This window comes from Gobio gobio (genome assembly GCF_949357685.1).
Source record: "Gobio gobio genome assembly, chromosome: 15".
NCBI classification, from domain to species: domain Eukaryota; kingdom Metazoa; phylum Chordata; class Actinopteri; order Cypriniformes; family Gobionidae; genus Gobio; species Gobio gobio.
This window is the reverse complement of record NC_137108.1, coordinates 21,298,065-21,307,920: the sequence shown is the minus strand read 5'-3', so window position 1 is coordinate 21,307,920 and position 9,856 is coordinate 21,298,065. Positions and strand designations below refer to the sequence as shown.

At 37.1% G+C, this 9,856-nt stretch overlaps 1 protein-coding gene across 4 annotated transcripts; it reads right to left on the bottom strand.

Annotated features, from left to right (window-relative positions):
• Positions 1–3,577: 3,577 nt before the first annotated feature.
• LOC307138376 (macrophage mannose receptor 1) lies at positions 3,578–9,856 on the bottom strand. Of its 4 annotated transcripts, none has more exons than XM_079836645.1 (7): positions 9,806–9,854; positions 9,548–9,673; positions 8,940–9,314; positions 8,427–8,765; positions 8,297–8,326; positions 6,334–6,441; positions 3,578–4,475 (listed from the first exon to the last, which is right to left on the bottom strand). In XM_079836645.1, the coding sequence occupies exons 2-7, from the start codon at positions 9,573–9,575 to the stop codon at positions 4,105–4,107; spliced, it is 1,251 nt and encodes a 416-aa protein (XP_079692771.1). In that variant the 5' UTR covers positions 9,576–9,673; positions 9,806–9,854; the 3' UTR covers positions 3,578–4,104. The 4 variants fall into 4 exon arrangements, with proteins under 4 accessions (XP_079692771.1, XP_079692773.1, XP_079692772.1 ...); XM_079836646.1 differs by having other exon boundaries at positions 3,651–4,475; positions 9,548–9,657; positions 9,806–9,856; XM_079836647.1 differs by having other exon boundaries at positions 3,635–4,475; positions 9,548–9,850.

Genomic DNA, 9,856 nt, shown 5'->3' with positions numbered 1-9,856 from the left:
TCTCATGTCCTTACAAATCAACAAAATTAATTTCTCCGTTATGGCCTCGCGTGTTGCAGACAGAGAGCTTGTGGCGGGCGATGCAAAGTAAGGCTGGTCCAGTTTGCACATACAAATTAGTTGCTTATATTTACAAAACGAGCCTACAAAAGCATAAAAAAGCCCGTTTAATAAAGAAAAGTTCACGAAACTAAGTGAAAACTCACTAAAGTGTTTAGTGAAATTAGGAAACATTTAGATATCATACATTGAGTTGTATAAGTTAACGTTACATTTCTACATACATTTTGTTCTCATGTCACAAGTGATATCAAGGTTTATTTTGATCTGTTTTACATGATTCTTTTGTAGTGTGGTTTTCGGTGAAGTGTACTAAAATAAATATCGTCACCTGTGTACATTAGCCCACTTCTTCTCGACGCTTTTCCTGATAGTTTATAGAACAATTACTCCGAGTCGCCATCTGTCGTTTCAAAGAAAAGCACAACAGCGAGCGTGTCAAGTATAAACGCCTCGTCCGTTTGGGGAGGAACGCGCGCAGTCAGCGTGGGCTCGCGCTCTGGAGACAGGCCAAAGTACACAAGGCTTCAGGCACGCTAGCGCCCACTCGCAAAGCAGACATCCACGCCTCTACTACCGCGGGCGTTTTTTTCCCCACATTTTTTTATTTATTCGAATATTAATTTTCACCTTCGAAATTCGTTTTTTAAAAACTATTCGAATATATATTCGAATTTAGAATATTCGTTGACAGCCCTATCCGAGTCAAGTCCAGAAAGTAATTAAATTGAAAAAAGATTAGAATTTCTATGGTACATTTTTACCTTCTATTAATATTTTAACCTTTCAACCCATTAAAACAATGGCAATATAAAATTTAACAAAAATACCTCTATTACATCTTGCCATTGCCCTTTAACATTTTTATTTTGTCAACAGAACCTCAACTAGTTTCCAATCAAAAATTGTTTCAAAGAATAGAATGGACATAGATATATATGTAGAACTTTTATTATTACAAGTGCATGAAAAACACAAATTAACCTGTTTTATTGCATTTCAGTTATTTAATGCCTCTGGTATCACCAAATGCTAATGTTTAGGGGTGGGCGATACTAAAATCTTATTTCACGATAATGGTATGTTTTCTCAAGTAGGATTATTCAAGTAAGAATAAATATAGAAATTGAATAAAACAATTAATGTAAAATAAAACAAACTTCACTGTATTACATGCAGAGTGATTTTTATTAAATTTACTAAAGTTAGTCAGCAGTAGAGTGAGTGAGTGAGTGATTTTCTCTTTGTCTTTTGTTGTTTGATAAACATTACGGCAACAGGTTTATTGGACTGCTATATTGACGATTAACTGTTTACATTTACTTAAGACAGAACCGACTGTGTTTACATGAATACTCCGTCAGACTTGCATTTTGACATGATGTATGTGAATTTATTTGACAGGCCAAGTGTAACCCATTAGATAATTTGTTACAGATGATGCACGATGAGGCGGCCTCATTTCTGTCTGCCACTTTAAAGGGTTAGTTCACCCAAAAATGAAAATTCTGTCATTAATTACTCACCCTCATGTCGTTGGACACCCGTAAGTCCTCCGTTCATATTCGGAACACAAATGGAGATATTTTTGTTGAAAGCTGATGGCTGAGAAAGGCTTCAGACAGGCCTCCATTGGCATTCAGTACATTGACACTTCCAAGATCCATGAAAGGCACTTAAAACGTCGTTACAAAGTCTATCTCACCACAGTGGCTCTACAATAATCTTACGATGCGACGACAATAGTTTTTGTGCGCAAAAAAAAATCAAAATAACACCTTTATCCAACTTGTTCTCGACTTCCGTGTGTGCCTCCACGACGCATGCGCGAGAATATGACGCAGATCCGGCGTTCGGACATATGACCCAGAAGCGATTTGTTTACGAGCAGAGGAAGACGCGCGTGTCTAAGCTGTTGAATTCTACATTGATCGTGCTTTAGGTCTCGGCGTAGTGCTCAAAATGGGGCTTAAGTGTGTATTTCATGGATTCCCGAACACCGGCGCTACGTCATATTCTCGCGCATGCGTCGTGGAGGCACACACGGAAGTCGAGAACAAGTTGGATAAAGGTGTTATTTTGATTTTTTTTTGCGAACAAAAACTATTGTCGTCGCATTGTAAGATTATTGTAGAGCCACTGTGGTGAGATAGACTTTGTAACGACGTTTTAAGTGCCTTTCATGGATCTTGGAAGTGTCAATGTACTGAATGCCAATGGAGGCATGTCTGAAGCCTTTCTCAGCCATCAGCTTTCAACTAAAATATCTTCATTTGTGTTCCGAATATGAACGGAGGTCTTACAGGTGTCCAACGACATGAGGGTGAGTAATTAATGACAGAATTTTCATTTTTGGGTGAACTAACCCTTTAAGTGTATGCACACAAAAATCTGATATATATTTATCGTCATTTCGCCCAGCCCTACGTTATTTGGATTTAAGTCTGCATTAAAAGTTATAATAAGCTTACATTTCTCTAGGTTTTCTTTAAACATGTCGGTAGAAAGTCTTGCCAGACACATCAGTAAGAGTTGATTTGCAAAATTTGCAATCCGCAGAGTGTTTCTTTTTACCAGATTTCTTGCAAATAAATTCTTTATGATTTTCATAAGCAAAACAAATTATTGCTGACTTTGAAGACATTGTCCTAGCCACGCATTGCGATCCAGTGTGTGATGAGTGTGATGTCTGCAAGCATAAGATGATGCTACTGCTGCCTGCCGGTGTGGTGCAGTAAAATGACAGGCGGTGAGACGATAATTAATTTCTTATCTTAGGTTTATGCCGGTTTTGTTGTTACACATGACACGGACTCGACTGCACTCAGAATATTTTCTGAGTACAAAATGTCCAAGTCCGTGTCAAGTACGAGGACAAATTCACCCGAGTGCGTGACAAGTCCGAGTTCATTCAAAATTGGACACGAGTCCGAGTCCAAGTTCGAGTGCCCCAACTCTAGAAACATCATTCCTTTTTTGATGCGCATTGTTCACTCTCTTGACTTGATATTTGAAGGAAAAATGCAATCTTGGAAGTTTTGATCAAGCTGTCTGCAACATATAATATAAAATATAAGATAAATCATTGTGTTTGTTTGATCAAGACTTTTTGCGAGCCCTGTGGGTGAATCATTACGGTTGCCGTTTTCCCACACGCTTTCAAAACAATGCCTCACGTGTACTCATGAGCCGAAGCTCATTAAATATGCAAAGCTTATCCAATCATATCCAATCATAGCAGTGGGCGTTTACTTCCAAGTCTTCAGTGCGGCACGCCCATTAAAACCGAGCGTGTCTTGAGAGAGGCTGAACCAGGGTAGAAAATAGCCTATTACTGATTCATTACGATATTTTTGAATGTAAAAAACACTCAGACATCACAAGTAGACCTCAGACAACAGTATAAAAAAATAAAAAAGCCAGTTCATGACACCTCAAATACGTTTGTGTGAAGGTCTAAAACCGCAGCATTGCCAATTTACGTTATGTTTGGCAAAAAGCTGCTTGAGCAAAATTATGCATATTATTTGTATTAGCATAATACAACAAATTCATTATAACGCTGCAATATTATAAAAAGGAATATGATTCGTATTACAATATTTATAATGTATTCATATTATTACAAATATTACAGCCATCTTCTGTACAAGCATAGAGACAGAGCCTCAATCGGATGTGTTCAGATTACATATTTGCTGGTACTATTCAACAGTTACAATAAAAAGTGCATTATCTTATGTAAATTAACTTATGTACTATCTAAAATAAGTCACAGTTGTGCATTTTATTCACATTCCTATTGTCCAACTTTGATTGAAAAACAAACAAACAAATACACAAGCTTTAAAATACATTAATTCATAGAGCAGATGAGAATTATTAGAACACCGTTATTATGTTGGACAAGTTTTTGTTGCCATTGGAATGACATGTAAAGTTCACATCATCCATTAAAAATGCATTGGATCAAATAAGCAGTTTCTCTTCGACAGCATCTTCATAGCCTTCCATCGTTCTTTATGGTTAAAATGCATCAGTACATCATTTGATGTCTGCACAAGTGTAGCAGATGAAATTCAGCCTTTCGCTCTCCGGCCTCCCGACCCAACGGTGCCCTCCAGTGGACTCCATAGCTCCTGACAGCCTACACTCCTCATAACCACGTGGCCCATGGCCAGACGCCCAGTTCTGGTAGCAGCCTGCTTCTCTGTTCTCTATCCAGAACCAGAAGATGAAGGTGCAGGTGTAACGGACACCCAGCCATACATGAGAAGTGGAGGCATGGATGGCTCTTCTCGCTACCCTGTTCTGAAGCTCCTCACTGTGAATGGAGACCAGGTCCACATGGTGCTTTCTGCAGTAACTCACAGCTTCAGTCCACGTCAGGTTCTCATGAACCAGAATCAGGTTATCTTTGGGATGATTGGACAAAAATATGGATTATATTGAGTCATATGTATGATTAAATAATGTAGGATTATAGCCTACATTATTTAATCATATGTATCTAGGCACTATTTACTGAATCTTTAGAAAACGTGTCTGATCAACGCATAAGAGTTACATTATTCTTTATAATAAACAGTGTAAGCCTCTTAAGGTTCAGCTTTAAAGAACCTTTTATGCCAAAAAGTTTTACAAGGAGAAATGAAATGATTGCATAACACTTTTGATGACTTTACTAAGCCTGTTATAAGTGTTTATATTTTAGACCGGGATGGTTTTCTTGGGAAATTGCTTACAAACGTCACCCGCCATGCATGCCTCGTGATATCCATAAACAGAGAAAAGTTGCTTTGGCTACTTTGTGTGGTGTGAGTGTGGCATAGGTTAGTTATACAACGAGCAAGAAAGTTGGACGCGGAGCAGCTAAATCTCCAACCTCCGGGGAATCGCCCATTTTAGAGTGGAGAGTCTGCTGGCCAAAAGAGAATGCGACAGAGCTCGTAATAAAACCAGAATCTCCATTGGCTTGGGAGAAGGCAAGATCTGAGGGATTTGGGATGCTGTTTTTTATTACTCAACAGATGAATTGCCATATGTAACTCTCTAACAGAGTTCATTGTAATGGAATTTAATTTCAAGGAAATACCATATTAATGGGTGTAGCTACACATTAATGTCTTCAGCTAGTCAACTTGAGATCCTTTCCATCCAAACAGGATCTCTTAAGCCTAGTAGTGAATGATATAGTATGATAATCTCTTTTTTAGTTATGAGAAAGAACCATATTCATTTGCGCAGAGCTAAAGCACGACCAAAACAATGTTCTCCCCCCGCAAAATGCATGCAGTTTTTTTTTTTACTGCTAGAGGGCCAAAAGTTAAAAATTAACTAAAACAAAATTAATTTATAGAACTAAATCCATTAAATTATCCCATGATGGGAACCCCTAAATTATTTTACATAAAGCGCCTGACAGAACCCTTTAAAGTTCTATGTATAGAACCTTTTCTTCTAAGAGTGTCCAACTCACATAAATTTAGCAATATTGCAATGGCCGGCCCACAACTGAGTTTGATATAACAGTTAAATAAACAAGAAGGTAATATTAAGTTACACACATTTTAGATGCAATATTGTTACCTACGTGTATTCCATCAACAAACTTCACCGCAGAATTAATTGGTACGATATCTCGTTCCTGAATAAATCAAATGTTTTTGAACGAATTGGTTGAATCATTCAGTGACTCTCATAAAGATGTTTGCTCATTGCTACCAACTGCCGTATATGCAGTTATAGTCGACCCACTTTATATTAGGTGGCCTTAACTAACATTAAAATTAATAATTTGATACAATGCACTTATTGTGTACATACATGTTTTTACATTGTACTTACATTTTAAAAATTATCTGCATGTAATTACATCTGTAATTAATTTCTGTAGTTACATTTATAATTACTGTTGACACTTCCCTTACACCTAACCCTACCCCTAAACTTACCCATACCACCACACCTGTCCCTAACCCTACCCGTATCCCACCTCAATATCAGCAAAAGTGTTTTGCAATACAATATGAACACAATAACTACATTGTACTTATTTTTTGATGTAAGTACATAGTAGTTAAGGCCAGCTAATATAAAGTGGGACCGATAGTAACTGAAAAATCCCCACCACTAATGCACACAAGCTGTTAATGTTTGTCTGAAATACGCAGACAAGCGAATGAATGACACAAACAATACAATTTATTTCAAAACAGAACTATCTGTCGTAGTAACAGCATCAAAACTATTCACAGTGAGCATATCTCTCACCTTGCTCTGGACCTGTAGTGAGTATTTGTGTTGGTTGGCTGCTTGTATTTCCCCCATCAGTTGTGTTTTGAGCTGGTCTGTTCTCAGTTGTTGTTGCTGCAGGAGTAGCTGTGAGTGAGAACATTTTGGTTAATAGTTAAGGCTTTTAACAGTTAAGACTGTTCTGTAACAATTTATTTTGTATTATTAAACTAACTTTAACTTATTATTATTGTTATCATTATTGCATATTATTTGTACTGTTGTAAATTATTAATATTATTGCATAATTTATCAGATACTCTCACTGTCTTTTACACATGAGCACCTCATGATCCAGTGTTTTCAGTGTCTCAAAGCGGCTTGTTTCACAGACCTACATGAAGACCTACACAAACGCATCTCTGCAAGCGTTGTGAGTTTTTGTCGCTTATGCTGTGCATGTGGAAATGCATGCAACGTACAACAATCTTCCCAAACATGTAATGAGGAGCGAAGAGCAATTACAAACCAGATGTTGTCAACAAGAGAGAAGCTTTAAAGGGATAGTTCACCCAAAGATGAAAAGTACCCCATGATTTACTCACCCTCAAGCCCTCGTAGGTGTATATGACATTATTCTTTCAGACGAATACAATAGTTATATTAAAGGGGTCATATTATTCGATTTCTTGTTTTCCTTTCTCTTTAGTGTGTTATGTTGTTTGCGCATGTATTAGATCTGCAGAGTTACAAAGTCTCAAACCCAAAGATAAATTATTTATAAAAGTTAAGTCTCAACCACACCTTCCTAAAACGCTTCGTTCAAACACACCCCCACAAATCTACGTCATTATGTGGGGACAGAGTTTCTTAACAGTGCCCAAATGTATATGCAAAGAAAGAAGGCATAACTTTTATTCTTGCTGTAGTATTGTTGTCCCGGCGCCGAGATGTCATGGAGACGCTGTGTTTTTCGTTGCGAAAGCCAAACTACTTTGTTTGGCCTTCCAAAAGAGTCCGGATGAGATTCGGGCTCAAATTGATAAGGTAGGACCAACATTATCATCTGTCAATATTGCTTTGCTTTGGGAGCTGATGTTCCAAATATGGCGGGACATTTCCGTCAGACGCTTAAGCTATCTGGACCAATCACAATGTACTTGTTTTCGCTCGCCAATAAGAGCACACCATGCTTTTCAGAACAATGAGCTTTCTAAAAATCGACGCGTTTCAGAAAGGGGAGCAACAATAATGTACAGTATGTGTAAAATAATGACTTTTTTTAACCTAAAACTGCACAAACACATTGCATTAAACCAAATACACAAAATAATGTTCTTTTTAGAACCATCATATGACCCCTTTAAAAAAATGTCCTGGCTAATCCAAGCTTTATAATGGCAGTGAATGGAGGATCAGTTTTAGAAGCCCAAAAAAGTGCACCCATCCATTATAGAAGTAATCCATATGGCTCAAATTACACAAACACATTGCTTCGCTTCAGAAAGCCTTTATTAACCCGCCGGAGTCGTGTGGATTACTTTAATAATGGATGGATGCACTTTTTGGGGCTTCAATTTTTGAGCTCCCATTCACTGCCATTATAAAGCTTGGATTAGCCAGGACATTTTTAATATAACTCAGATTGTATTCATCAAAGAAGAGTATCATATACACCTATGACTTGAGGATGAGTAAATTATGGGGTCATTTTTATTTTTGGGTGAACTATCCCTTTATCCCCACCCAGTTTTCCACCAAATTAAAAGCTTACTTTTTTTTTCTTAAATACACATCTTTTTGTTTGTTTGTTTTTTACAAGAAATGTTAATATATTTTTTTTAATACTGTGCAGCCCTACAAACAAAAACAGCAAAGGAGTCCCCCCCCCCCCAAAAAAAATGTTTTTAAATCAGAAAAATCTAAAATAGATTTCATCCCAAATCACACAGCTCTACTTTTTTTTAATGTACAATCTCTTTAATGTTGGTGCTGGCAATACCTGGTTTAGTGGTTGATTGAGATTTCAGCTCTGTAAAGGAGGCAGATTAGATGCATGTTACTTATAGAAATTAAGTAAACAGATTACTGAGCAGACTTAAAAGCTGCTAAAGAAAAAAGGATGAACGCACCACTAAAACAAATGAAGGGCTGAGTGGTGTTACATTGGACATCCTTCCATTTCCCTGTTTGGTTCACCATCACTGAAACACAGTCCTGGTCCCTTCTGATGTTACTTAACTGACTTGAATTCCAGAAACGGAAGGAAGAGTTGCTCTGATCCGACCATGACCAAGCGTCTTTAAATAGTCCGATCCATACATCTTTATTTTTTAAGGTGTTCTTGACATTACGATTTTCTGAAGCGTCTCTGGCATTGGCTAGATCAGTGTGGAAGGTTCTGCAATGTTCTTGAGCCTCCCTCCAGGATTTGTTCACCTCAATCAGGATATACTTTTGATTGGCTGTTGCTACAGACAAACAACAAGAAAAAGATTCTAATTGGCACTTATATCAGAAAATAAAATGTTGCACTTTTATAACAGATTAAAATGGTATATGAAACTGGAGTACTATTGTATGTTATATGAAATAAAAACAGTATAAATACAATGTACAGACAATAGTGCAATAGAAATTCTTACCATCAAAGCATATAAATTGTCGTTGTGAGTCACAGCTATCATTAAACCATTTCCCATTGTTGTCCATTACAGCACAGCCCTCATTATTATTTATATCTGGTTGTTTATCTTTCCAGTTTTGGAACGTCTCTACATTGTAACCGTCTGGCAGGGACCAGTGCCATCTGAACACTTCACTTCTATAAAGTCCAATATACACATCATATGAAACATCACTTATGGTTTTGAACAAGCTGTTCATCTCAACTGCATTATTCACAGTCGCCAGGTCAGTGTAGTTCTCACGGCAGAATCTCTGAGCCTCAGTCCAGTTCTTTCTGATATTTATGAAGTGATACTGGTGAGACATTTGGCTTGAAGTGAAGGACAAAAACCCTGAGGGCAAAACATAAATTATGTCTTTACAATGAAAAGTCACAGCACATTGACTATAGTTTGTGGTATGAAAAGCACTACAAACACTTGAAAACATGCTTGCGTATGAAAAATAAAAACTTTAAATTCACATTTCAACAGAAAGCTAAATAACTAAATTGTGTCGTCCTTGTTAAGATATCATAAAATGACAAAATCATAAAATGTACATCCATGTTTACTTAAACGCTTACCAAAGAGAACGAGGAAAAAGAAAACCATGATGTTGTCATTTCAGAGCAACACAGTGTGTGAGTAAAACATGGTCCATACAGCCTTCTTTTCCTCCTTTTAATTGTATAATCTGACAAACAAACAAACTAAAATCACAAGTTAAAATGGCCTACTTATTTCAAGCAATGCAGACTCTTTCATAGCCCAGTAAAAGCATAACAGTTTTACATTTGACAGGATATTTCATTCTGGTATTTAGAAATATATACAGTACTTACATCTGCTTCAAACGTGCTTACTCCTTCATTGTGTGATCAGAGTCTGACTAT